Source organism: Anabrus simplex, chromosome 1, assembly GCF_040414725.1.
Source record: "Anabrus simplex isolate iqAnaSimp1 chromosome 1, ASM4041472v1, whole genome shotgun sequence".
NCBI lineage: Eukaryota > Metazoa > Arthropoda > Insecta > Orthoptera > Tettigoniidae > Anabrus > Anabrus simplex.
Window position 1 is genome coordinate 277,064,267 of NC_090265.1, and position 14,010 is coordinate 277,078,276.

Consider the following 14,010-nt stretch of genomic DNA (forward strand, 5'->3'; position numbering starts at 1 on the left):
GGTGTACGTGTCGTGACGTACAGGTCGCCTACGAGAGTCATACCAAAAGACCTGCACCTGGCGAGCTGAACTTATCCTTGGACGCTCCCGGCACTAAAAGCCATTCCATTCCTTTTCATGTAAACTACAGACATACAATGTAGAAATGTTTCACAGATATTTGAAATGCTTGTTCATGTTCATTTAACAATTACAATCACAACAAACCATAGGCCTATCACTTCAAACCAACCATTTGTGTCCAGCTTGCTATCATAACAACAATTTTATTGTTAATAGCAGTCTTATACGGTACTGTAGTTATTATTTACAGCTACATTTCATTCATCTTAAATGCTCTCTAGAGTATATTATATAGCAGGACAAATACTGAAAGATCACAACACTTGCTTCACTGTAATTTAGCGTACCGTAGCCTAACATAATATCCTAATGTAATCCCTAAAATAGCCTAACCTAGGTTAACTCAACTTAATAGTGAGTGAATTTCTATTTCTTATGGAATCATATCTACCAATGGCTTTATTATTATTATTATTATTATTATTATTATTATTATTATTATTATTATTATTATTATTATTATTATTATTATTATCAGATGCATGAATGTTAGGACTCCGCTAAAAGCTCCGTGGTCTCCAACCCCCGCTCCCTAGTTAGGAGCTCCCTTTCAGTCGCCTCTTATGCCAGGCGGAAGAACCCTAGGTGTTGTTCTATTGCCTCCACCCTCAGGGGGAAGTCTATTTTGGGTTGTAACTACGAGGCCCTTAGTTGAGTCTTGACATTACTTTCACTTACTTGTGTCAGGCTCTCACCTATTCTAGCCCACCCGACCTCCCCTAGTCAACATTTTTCTTTTCCGACCGCGACGGCATTGGCGCATTGGAGGCCTAGGAAGTTTTTCATTTCCATGCACTTTGTGGCCTTCATCTTTCTTTTGCCGATACCATCATTTTTAATTGTTGGACCTCTTCCATTTGTTTTCTTCTGATTAGTGTTTATAGAGGATGGTTGTCCAGTTGTAGTTCCTCTTAAAACAATAATCACCACCACCACTTTGTACTGTATAGCTGCATGGGTTATCAATAAACTAGTTAAAAGTAGCTAAGAACGTCACTCTTGTTGCATATGTGCAGAATATATTTGCCTTAGAACCCAAAGAAATACCACATGAATGGATAACAACAGTTTCCATACACCATGCACTCAACTCAAGAGGCATTCAGTGTTTGTCAACATACTGGGGTAAACTTTTAGATACGCAGTATCGGTAATTGCTTTCTTAATAAAGAAAACGCTGAAGGTAATTTATTATAACTGTCTTTCAGTGCTTTAAATACAGTACTTCAAGTTCAGTCTTTCATGTACCGGTAATCTTAATATGGCACAGGTACTGTACAGATGTCTATGTTTCTGTCAATTAGATTACGTATTTGACAGATGATATTAATAAGGAACGCAGTAAGACCAAGTTGTAAGGAAGTAAAAGAGGAGGACATGAGCTTTTCTGTTGATCCTTGTTTTTAAAAAAAGCCTTTCAGGCTCTATCATTATCACTACTGATCTGCATTTAGGGCAGTCGCCCAGGTGGCAGATTCCCTATCTGTTGTTTTCCTAGCCTTTTCTTAAATTATTGCAAAGAAATTTGAACATCACCCTTGGTATGTTATTCCAATCCCTAACTCCCCTTCCTATAAACGAATATTTGCCCCAATTTGTCCTCTTGAATTCCAACTTTATCTTCATATTGTGATCTTTCCTACTTTTAAAGACACCATCCAAACTTATCCGTCTACTGTTGTCCCACTGATAGTCTGATGTTGATGTCCTCCGTTAATTAGCTTTCTATTCAAATAGCTGTGAATGTATTCATAACACTTAAGTGTTATACAGTTATATGTACATGAACAGTAGATGCCTAATTAAATTCTTTATGAAAAATAGTTGTTAATCTTTTTATTTCAATGTACGGTAACAAAGCCCTCTAAATTCGAAGACACTTGCCTTTGGTTACGCTCGTTTAAAGACCCAGTATGGCTGCTCCATAAGTAGCATTCGTGACTTGACCTCTCTAGCCAGACCTTGTGGGAGTCAATTCGATGGTGGCGCTCATATTGACTTGACCGGAAAAGTAGCGCTAAATTCAAATATCAATGGAAATGCATATACGAAAAATGGATAAATAAATTACGCCTAGAAAGAAAGTGTTATTGGGATATTAACTTCGAAGTTGCTAAAACAATTCTGGAGAAATGAATGAAGAATTATTTGAGAGGTTATTATTCAAAGACTGAAATTAGACATATAAACAAGATGTGAAATGGACTGCTGTGAAATGGTTTGATCTTTCATTTATGCATTACTTTTTTGCTTTGTCATTCCTGCCTGAACTTTTACGGTTAGATTTGTCTTTTTTCTCATTTAAAAACATTTTATTATCACATTAAGACACTTGTCAATACAAATATCGGCACATTCCTTACACATGATGCAATGAATTAAAATTTAAAAGCTGGACAATTTTCCTCTTAACATGAAGCCTACTAAGAGAAAGAAAATCTGTAAAATTAGCCTCAAAAACATTCGAAACTTCTCTATAAGCAATACTTGCGATTACATTAGGGTAAAGCAAATTTGCATCATCATATTGCTTCAACAAAATGTGTACATTTCTTAAGTCACCGATATTTTCTTCAGGATTTTTAAAGTCGCTGGCCTGGAAATGATCTGAACAGATCTTATAATTCCTATATAAGCGTAACGTCCCTTCTTTCTTGTACACCCTATCAAAATCACTTCTGTGACATTTCAAAACCCACAGATCACACCTACAACAACACATCGGTATTGAATGTTAACTGCTGCACTATACAATAAATTATGCGTATTATATTTTAAGCCAGTTAAAATATGGGTCGAGCAGGTCAGAAGATTATGAAGTGCTATAAAAATATCTTTGTCACTGGAAGAATATATATGCAAACACAATATTAGAGAAGAAGTCCGATAGTCCTGCACGATCGATTACCGAAAATGCCGGATTATCGGGCGGTACCTCTTACTACGATATAGGTTAAGGCGTACAGTGAAAACAGCTGTAACACGGCGTTTTGCAGTAAAATGTTGATCAGCGGAATCATTAATTTAATAACACAGTCCTCTTTTCAATCGTGTTGTTTCTTATTGACATTCCATAATAATGCCGAAGTTCATCGATGTTTTATCTGTAAATCTTCCTTTACCATTTAGAGGCTTTCCATCTACAACTTCTCTTTTCTTTCCGCCCGCTTCAATTTTTGAAGGCTTGTTCCAATCCGTTTCTTAACGTGGCCCATTTATTCAATTTTTGAAATCTGTTTTTTATCATATGGTTGGCTTTCCAGCACTCAGTGTAGCACACAGCCTTTCAGACTGAATATTTCCAGAGATAGAGATTTTTAAGTGAGTCAATGCATAAGAACTGGATTGTATCAAATACATTTGCACTATGAAATAATAAAAAATACACTTCCAATGGTTTCGACAAATAATGCATCAAATTGTTCACGAGAGATCATTATTAAGAGATAATAACAATCCTGGAATTGTGCCGGACCATCGGGCGTTCCGGACTGTTGGATGCCGGACTAATGGAATTATACTGTACTTACATTTTCTTGCCACGACGGAAACGAAGGAAAGACCGCGCATTCCTCTCTACTTCATAGTTACTGCAGCCAAACACAGCACATACCTTTCTTCTCATGTTGAGAGGAGATATCAAGGAACGACACACGCTACTATTTAATTATGACAACTCACTGAAAACGCATAAATAACACCAAAAACTTCACACACAAATGCACGTGCTCTTATGACGGAATCAGTAGTTCTCAGGTCCATCCGCCAGATAGATCTCTAATAGCTGTCCCTCGATATGTCGCTTAGTGTTGCGTATTGTCTCTACTCAATTTGCTTTATCTTTTGCGTTTTCGCCTCCTCCATACTTTGATGTTCATTATAGGGCCTGTGACTGGGTAAATCGCGATCTCGCGAGGCCCATTAAATTATCAAGACAAGACTCCCGAAGTGTGCTACAAGTTTTAAGTACCGTACCACTACACAGTCTTAAAATGGATATTTATATGATGTTAAAGACATGCTATATGAACTTGAGAATTCAGGAGTATATCTCAATTTAATATGGATAAAAGGACACTTAGCACACCCAGGTAATGACAAAGCTGATCTCGCCGCGAAAGCAGCTAGTAACTCCCCTTCTGATTCGCTTCAGATAAAGACTCCTCTTACAGATTATTTTCCAATTATCAAACGTGATGCTCTTCAATCTTGGCAGAACATATGGCAATACTTCGAGTACCGTACTAAAGGGCAATTCTATTATCAATTACAACCATATATTCCACCGAAACCTTGGTATCTAAAGGGCTAATATACCCGACGACATATTATTATCATTATAAGATTGCGCGTTGATCACGCATTAACCCAATTATATAAACATCGATTTAACATTTCTAACCTCCCATACTGTATATGTGAAAATTCTGACGGCGATAGTAACCATTTGCTTTTCCAATGCCCTCAATATATTCATCCTCTCGCCGTATTTTATTCAAGCAATTAATAAAATTACACATACCTTTGCCAACAAGCGTTCATTGTTTACTATTCGAACCTTCTCCCAATATAATGGGCGTGTATCTGTCAAAAGTTGTCACCAGAGTGCAGCATAACCACAACAGGTCCCATACGTAATGCGGCTAATGGCGAATGTTAAGTAAATTTTATAGTTTATGACCTTTACAAGCGTGAATAATGCCAAGTACGTGCTGCTGTGTACCACTGTGTAAAAACAGAGGAGGGCATAGGTTTCCAAAGGATCTCAGTTTGAGAAAACCATGGATAAAACAAATTCGGCGGATTAAATGGAATCCAGCTGACAGCAGTGTTGTTTGTTTCGAACATTTCGCACCTAAGGATTATATAAGCTCTACTTGGCGAGGTAGGACATGTAATTCAATCATCAGCAACATAGTTTAGAGACTAAAGTTCCCTTAAATCCCTGATTGGTACTTAATTAATCGCCTCAGGAATTTCCTATTTAATTCTAACCTTTAATCCCGTACATATAACAGGCATGTGTAGTAGGCCTACAATTATTGTCCTATATATTAGAAAGATCTGCAGAAGTCATAGCTACTCTTATTTACATTAAATCTTAATCCCAAAATTCGATCTGAAATTCCATAACATACCACAATGTGTTCATTTTCAGGAGGCAATATACCTCTTAAGGAGACCTTGCAAAAGACAGCTGTGCCTTCGATATTTGCATGAACAAAAGTAAGGAGGGCAGTGAAACAGCAAAGAAACGAAAAGAGAGACATGACAAGAGACAGTTACTGTTAATCCCTGGAGGCAAAGATAGCAGTGTCTGTGTACCTCCTGCGAGTAGCCAGAATGCTTTTGAGGTTATTGGTGACATTTGCCCCTTTCCATTTGGTGAAGAATTTGAGGTTTCTACTACTGATCATCCCCATAACCAAAATACAGCAAGGCTACAATCTACAAGTACTGCAACACAGACTGAAGAAATTGGTCTACAGTTGAAAAGTGAAATTTCTAGAGAATCTCACCTCACCCAAACTAAAAGCAAATTTGTCCCATACACTATAAATAATTTTCAAGGAAATGACAACATGCTGCACTATTACACTGGTTTAGAAAATTATGTGAAATTTATGTTTGTTTTTTATTCCCTAGGATCTGCATCATATCATCTTAACTATATAAATAGCCCACCACCTACACATTTAGAAGTTCTAGATTTATTCCTTTTGACTATGATCATTCTAAGAAGGAATTTACCATACAAAGAGGTGAGTTTCATGTTTTATACTTCTGTCTCTCAAGTCTCAAACATTTTTAACACTTGGATAAGATTCATGTATCTCCAGTGGCAAGAGGTAGATATATGGCCTTCAAAACAGCTGGTGAAGTTTCATATGCCAACTGATTTTAAAATTAAGTATCCAACCACACGCTTGATCATAGACTCAACTGAATGCCCCATCAAAAACCATCTCTTCCAACAGCTCAACAAGCAACATTCTCCTCTTACAAAAATAGAAACACAATAAAAGTTTTAGTTGGTTCAACACCAGGTGGATTGATTTTATGTATTTCACAATGCTATGGAGGTGCAACTAGTGATAGACAGATGATGGAAAGAAGTGACATTCTGGACAAACTTCACTTTGGCGATTCCATTATGGCTGATAAGGGATTTGATATACAAGATATGCTTGTTCCTCATGGTGTCACTGTTAACATCCCAAGATTTTTTAAGAAAATGAACAGGCTTCCAACTGAAACTTTAAGAAGAGACAGGAAAATAGCCAGTAAAAGGGTAGTTATTGAGAGACTAATAGGCTTGGGTAAAACATATAAAATACTGCAATCTCCAATGAGTCCCCCACATACTTCCTTGTCATCAAAAATCTTATTTATTTGTTATATGCTCTGTAATTTTAGAAGACATATTGTTGGGAAGGATGCTTGATTAGTAACACTGAAGCCAGTTTTAAGTAATTTTTAAAATACCTATAAAAACAGAAATTCTAGTGATGCGTAGCAATTTCCATTATACTTGTTGATCAGTTGCAGGCTAACAGCCTTTTAGGATATGAGCACAGGTGCTTATTATTTTAGGAATTAAGTTTTAAGAACAAAAATTATGTAACAAAATAAATTAAGTGTATTAAATTGTAATTTCATTTAAGGTAAATGCTGTTGCAGCATTAAGATTACAAAACATTACAAAGATTACATTGTGTTATACAATGTTTATGAACTCATCTCTTATTCACTGGCTAAGTAGAGGAACTTTTTTATGATAGGCCTATATGATTTGTGATAGTTATTGTGAAAGAGTTTTAGTGAAGAAATCGTATGTTTTATAAATTCTTCATTCCTATGAACAAGGATAACTTTCATGTCCCTGAAGGTGTATATTACAAGTCTACAAAGACTCCTGTCAGCACAGTACAGCTGCCCTTGTATCTGATAGTAGTATGAGTGATCAGTTTTCAAAGCTAGGTTTCCTGATGTATCACAAAAATACAAGTATTCCACAGTTTCACAGGAAACCATTTCATCTTTGCATGAGTATGGACACTTGATTTCAAGAAGTTCATTCTCATCCAGAACTCGGTCAGTTGAAGCACATAAGTATAGATGTTCTGTGCTTATGAATTATCCACACTCATGTGCCTTCATACAGTAAAGTTCCTCAAAAGCTTTTACTGCCACAGCTTCATAATTTCTTCCATGAACAATAGCAGGTGTAGACAATTCATGACTTGATGTTAGTTGAGCTAAGAATTGTTTTGTTTCAGTCCTCTCGGTAAGGTGACAAATACGTTTAAACAATGAGCTAGGTATTCTGATGGAGCGTTCTGTGAACCAAAGTGGATTTGCACTCTGTCCCCTAGTTTTAAGTTCCACATCAGTACCATCCCCTGGAGAAACATCTTTCAACTTTCTAGAAGTTAAAAATTTCTCCTCACCAGATTCAAAATAATCATGATCATTATAAACAGCTTTAAGATGTGCAGAGGGATACAACTGTAAGATTGGCATGGGATTTGGAGATGGGTAATTTGCAGTGAAGTTTATGGATACATTTTTGAAGAACTCATTATATGAAGAAGTATTTCGGACCTGGTGTGGCCGGGGATCATGACTTCTTATATCTTGAACAGATGACTTGACCTGGACTGTCTTTAAAACTAGTGCATTTTCCTTAACTGGGGAGGCTTTAAATTTTTTGCACTTGTGGGAAGATTGTAACTGGCTGGTACAGGTTTCCTGGCAGACGAAGGTCTTTTTGGTATTGAAATCTAACAAAGCATGTAATGTAGTACATACATATTTGTAGTGAGCAAATAGCCCCATACCAGCACTACATTCACACTGGCACTCCTCAATTAAGAAGTCTGCTATTTTCAAGTCTACATGGTATACCACATTTTTCCTATACTCTGAAGCAACTCTGCCTTTTAAAAATGTAAATTCACCTTCCTGTGCCTAACGCAAGCACAACAAATACCTCTCTTTGTACATTTTACTACCCACACCTGAATCACGTTGCTCACAATTCTTTAAATATCTTGAAAAACACTGGGCAGTCACAGTTGGAAGGTCTGTACTTTCATTTACGTCCTTGTACACTACTGCACTTGGTACTTTCATCATGAAAATATCCTCCTCCTCATCCTCCTGGCGATTTTCCACATTAAATGTGGCATTATAATCTTCGAGCCTACAAAGGATAAAATACGAATGTTACGCGGATATTGACGATTAAAGCATCCATAAAATTGACATTGTACTAGGCCTAGACCTATGTCAGATTATGAAAATATACAGCAGCTTTAATCCAAACAACAATACCTCTTCATAAGTTCACTCTTCCTTCCATGAACTTTCGCATTTCTTCTTCTGAGTTCCGCCTTCAACTGAAATAAATTCCAGTTCACATAATTCTTTTTTTCATTCATTTCGATGCCTGAACAGCTGATTGCATTAGAAAGAATGAAGCATGTCCGCCCATTTGTATGCGCCAGGACCCCTTCGGTCCTTACTGCGCTCTTGTTGCGGTAATACGAAGTTCGCCTAGAACACTCCCATTACACTTTTAAACCAGTTTCTTGATCATACTAAATTAACTTTGTAAACAACTGATCTTCTTTTGTTAGTTTCATCACAGGTCTTACACCCCTACATTCTTTTGTTGTCAATATTACGAGAACTGTTCTTCGACTTCGTACATAGTTTATAGACATCGACATGTGTATACATGAGTGTTACGGATAATACTAAGTGTGTTTCGTTTGGAAAGTGTTTTAAACATCAAACGGGCTGATAATCCCCATAATTCTGCGACTGGGTAACATTCAAAAACCCAAAACTCCCCCCTCCCCCGAAGACCGACTACAATATATCAGACCGTAATATCAAAACCAAGATGGTGGACATCGTGGGCGCAGTAGCTGCCGACTGATGAAGGTTAGGGTAGCACGCAATAACTTCATTTCGACGATAAACTAACTCACGATTTTCGGATATGTCGGAATTTAGTGCCGCAGGAGTTGTTTTACCTGGCAGTAAATTTTCCGACACGAGGCTGACGTATTTGAGCACCTTTAAATACTACCGGACTGAGCCGGGATCAAACCCGCCAAGTTGGGGGGCAGAAGGCCAGAGCTTCAACCGTCTGAGCCACTCAGCCCGGCGTCACATTAAATTACTTGTGTCGATACCACTGAAAGAGCTACACAATATCTGGTTCAATCCGCCAGAAATTACGAAAAGATCACGCACATATTTTGCAAACGGTGGTAATTTAACATGATAAATGTAACATCATAGGGAAAATCACTGTTGCACCTATGAAAACGCTTCGCAAACAAGTACTCGTCACATATAATCAACTAGAATCACACATATTCTGCTTGAATAGATGGGCAGCCCCACAGTAAAAGGGAACAACAAGATGATTATTTCGAAATTTCACTTAGTCAAATAACGTTTTCTCTTAGATTACACTTTGCTGGATAGATGGAAATACATTATAAAACTGTTAAAATGATATTTATAACATCATTTTGAATGTTTAAAAATAATTTAAGGTGCGAAATTACTCAATTTATTCGCTCTCATAAGAACTGTGAAACATAACGTGTTGCCTTAGTTTCGAAGTGGTGGACAATTTCTAATGATCAGCACTCGATGCAAATGAAGTACACCCGAAATGATTATGCCAGCTCAATGAAGAGCCCCTGTGATGTTAAGCCTTCCTTACTGGAAACTCTTAAATCGTATGTTGACATATGATATAGTAGCACTTCAACCATGTTGGAAAACTTTGCAATGAAGCGTTCAGACACTAAGGATATAATAGGATTTTCTCCATTGAAGAACACGAGTAAATCAACTCTATTGACTCTAAACAATGATGAACCTACATGGACGAGCATCAATTTGGTGTAGACTGTTTGATAACAGATATCCACAGCATGAATAGGAAGGTATTGGTACAATAAAATCCCTGAGTTACAAACGAAGCTAATCCCTGCAAGTCCCCCCTGTGGGTGGGGGCGGTAGAATAACACCCACGGTATCCCCTGCTTGTCGTAAGAGGCGGCGAAAAGGGGCCTCAGGAGCTCTGAACTTTGGAGCGTGGGTTGGCGACCACGGGTCTCTCAGCTGAGTCCTGGCATCGCTTCCACTTACTTGTGCCAGGCTGCTCACTTGCATCTATCCTATCCTATCTCCCTTGGTCTACACTTTTTCTTTTCAGACCCCGACGGTATTATGTATGGAAGCCTAGGGAGTCTTCCATTTTCATGCCCTTCGTGGCACTTGTCTTCCTTCGGCCGATACCTTCATTTTTCGAAGTGTCGGACCCCTTCCATTCTTTCTCTCTGATTCGTGTTATATAGAGGATGGTTGCCTAGTTGTACAAAACAATAATCACCACCACCATCGTACCTGTGAGTCACTATTTCTTCTGTGCAACAGTGTACAGAATGCTCCATCTGTCACACTAAGTTTTGTTATACACCAAGATCTAGCCAAATGTTCCCGCAGGCAAGCACAGATTCTTTCAAAATATAATTGCATCTAAATCACACGACACTTTGAAGCACATAGACACTGTAGGAACATCACCATATCAATTATCATATGGAATTGCTTTTTCGAGGAATACGAATAGGTCCACCATTTAGAATTAGAAAAAATAGTCTTCCCTAATCTCAGACTTACTCTCAGATGACATATGCACACTACTGTTTTGTAGAAATATTCACGATGTATGTTCCTAATCCACTTCTCTCTTAATGTTTCATTCCTTAGCGAACTTAAGAATAGATGTATGAGAGGCATTGCTATAGTTCGATTTAAATCCGGTTCACAACACGATGAAAACAAACATATTCTCACATGACTGCGTATAATTACAGATCCTAGTGACACTGACCCATATAAATACACTCACACACTTATATTCTACACAGAAACTAATACTCATCGCCAACTTACATGAAATTGCTCCGACTGAATGAGAAAATAAAAACGAATAGGCTCACCATTATCGGTTGGAAAGAGATCTTCCCTAACCACACATTTTGGTTACACACATAGCCTACGATAGTTTGGTCTTTGACTTCCAAATGTTCCCGGTGAATATTCCTTATCCATTTCTCCTGGAGAGATCTATCTTCAGGGAATTTAAAAGCTTCAGCAACGGTATAATTAGATCTACAACCACGAACGCAGCAGGAACGACCCATTTTGTGGAATGCTACAGCACGGCAATATAAACACTATTATACATTAAAAATAACATCATATAAACTCCTAACAATACACCATACTGATAAACCGTTATAGATCACTAATTTACCAAACATATATTATATACCGGTATTTCAATAACTCGATCAATATAACACTCTTCAACAGAATGTAAACACAGATATGAACCAACCACATGTCTCAAACGCTCGCCCACGAAGTCGCCATTTTCCTCCCAATCGATAGCAGCATTAAGGTCTGATATGTTGTAGTCGGTCTTGCTACCCCCATCAGCAAGAAGAAGTAGATCAAGACAAGACAAGACAAGACCGTTCCTTACGAGATACACAAGGCCTGGAAATAGGAAGCAATTTGCCGCTTTAAAAGCGGACCGACCGTGTTCACTGTTTGGCCGCTAGATGTCAGGTTTCCGTTCTGTTCTTGGCAGGCTTTAGCATTGTGATATGCGGAGTAATTGTGATGCTGTGTTGATTTTTTGCAATTTATTGTGAATATTGTTTTTGTTGGTGAGTTTCTGTGAGGTTAAAAAGAAGGTACGCTGTTGTGTACCTCTCTGTATTTCGGATGACACTAAAAAATCATGAAAATTGACGTTCCATAGTTTCCCTTCCGAGGGCGGTTGAAGGGAGTAATGGAAGCAAACTATTTCTAGGCAAGATGATATAGTAGGATCTCTTTAGGTACCTAGCAATTCTCATAAAACAGATTTCAGTGTAAGCACGTCAATCAAACTTCCTTCTGTTTTCATTGTGTATCCTGTTCACAAACAGGGGAATGTCAAACGCAGGAAGCGCGGCTGTGAGCTTGCATCCAGTAGATAGTGGGTTTGAATCCCACTGTCGGCAGCCCTGAAGATGGTTTTCCGTGGTTTCCCATTTTCACACCAGGCAAATGCTGGGTCTGTACCTTAATTAAGGCATAAGGGGATAAACTGGGGAGGAGGACCAGTTCCTTGCCCAGGCGGCCTCACCTGCCATGCTGAAAAGGGGCCTTGTGGGGAGGGGGACAGGAAGATTGGAAGTGATAGGCAAGGGAGAGAGAAGGAAGCTTTTTTCCTATTTGCTTTACGTTGCAACGACACAGATAGGTTCTATGGCGACGATGGGACAGGAAAGGCCTAGGAGTGGGAAGGAAGCGGCCATGGCCTTGATTAAGGTACAGCCCCAGCCCTTTAAGTTAGGCACTATCCCGGCATTTGCCTGGAGGAGAAGTGGGAAACCAAGGAAAAAGGATGGCTGAGCTGGGAATCGAACCTCTACTCAGTTGACCTCCCAGGGTGAGTGGACCCGTTCAAGCCCTCGTACCACTTTTCAAACTTCGTGGCAGGGCCGGGAATCGAACTCGGACCTCCGGGAGTGACAGCTAATCACACTAACCACTACACCACCGAGGCGAACACAAATTTAATTTTACGGGAAGAAAAAAAGGGAAATACGGGTAAACGCCGCTAAATATAGCGTAACGGGCATAACATTGCTCATCAAACAGCGGCTTCAATACGAATGTCAAAATATCAGATGTGCGGAGGAAAGATTGGATCGTTGGTAATTGGTGAAAGGGCGATTAAACCGAAAGTTATTTATGACCGCAATCTTGATCCGCTTATCGGATACTCTGAGGCACAGTTAAAGGAATCGGTAAGAAGTGACAAACTCGCTATCAGATTTCTCTACTTCTTTCGTGAATTGCTTATTTCGTTTAAGCATATTGTAAGAAATACGTTGTAGAAAATAAGTCAAACAATTGCTCTTGGCCTGTCTTTGATCGCATATCTGTTTGCTGCCTTCTGAGATTACTGGTTTTAATGAATTTTTATAGTTTTTCATATATGAACGTGTTGCAATGAGCGGGCGAGACAGAATAGTAAAGAGAACTCTAGCGGCGCTTGTCGGAAGTATCTCGAGAACAAGTTTAGTGTGCTGTAGTTCCAGGCCTTTTGTATCTCGTAGTCAACGCCAAGACCATTCTCTTTGGCCAAGACAAGAAGAAGAAGACATCATCATTTTGGCATATTGTGTGTCGAAATGGGTTTCGATGGGCTAGAAAACATAAATCCTAAACTCTATCGCAAGTGTCAAGATCGGGAGGTTACTGCAGATGATGTGGATGATAACATTGTAGATGAATTCGATTCCAGAGAAGTTTTCGGTATCCTTTTTCTTTCATGTATTTTGTTTTATGTAAGGACACTAACGTGCGTTATTTACATATGCTTCCTTACCTACGATGCTGTAACTATTCTGTTGGATGTGGAATCAGCCAATCAATCATGGGAATAACCTTTCCTTTCCTCGAATTGCCTTGTATCGAACCAGTTAGTGATTTCTCAAGCGTGTCTGATATGCTGGTGATCAGAATGAATGCTGCTTACAAACAATACACAAAGCTGACTTGACAAACTATCCACTTTATGTTTAGAGGGAGTAATTGAAGGATAGGCAGAAATAGGTTCCAGGAAGGAATCAGGGTTCATTAACAAACGAAGGGAGTGTAGCCTCTATGTTAGAAGGCAGAAGTATTCGGCCAGCAGTATGTAAAGATAGTTTGGTATAATTGGTATAACCCTAGAAACTACCAGTTGATCTGGAAAGTAGCCTGCCTTAAGACATTCATTAATGCGGG

At 38.6% G+C, this 14,010-nt stretch overlaps 1 protein-coding gene across 1 annotated transcript in view; it reads left to right on the forward strand.

The window, feature by feature from the left end:
• Positions 1 to 13,340: 13,340 nt before the first annotated feature.
• Positions 13,341 to 14,010, forward strand: part of galla-2 (MIP18 family protein galla-2) — a 45,186-nt gene continuing 44,516 nt past the window's right edge. Inside the window, exon 1 of the mRNA XM_067142380.2 lies at positions 13,341 to 13,536. Coding sequence (XP_066998481.1) covers positions 13,413 to 13,536 — 124 coding nt within the window. The 5' untranslated portion in view covers positions 13,341 to 13,412. The remainder of the gene's footprint in view (positions 13,537 to 14,010) is intronic.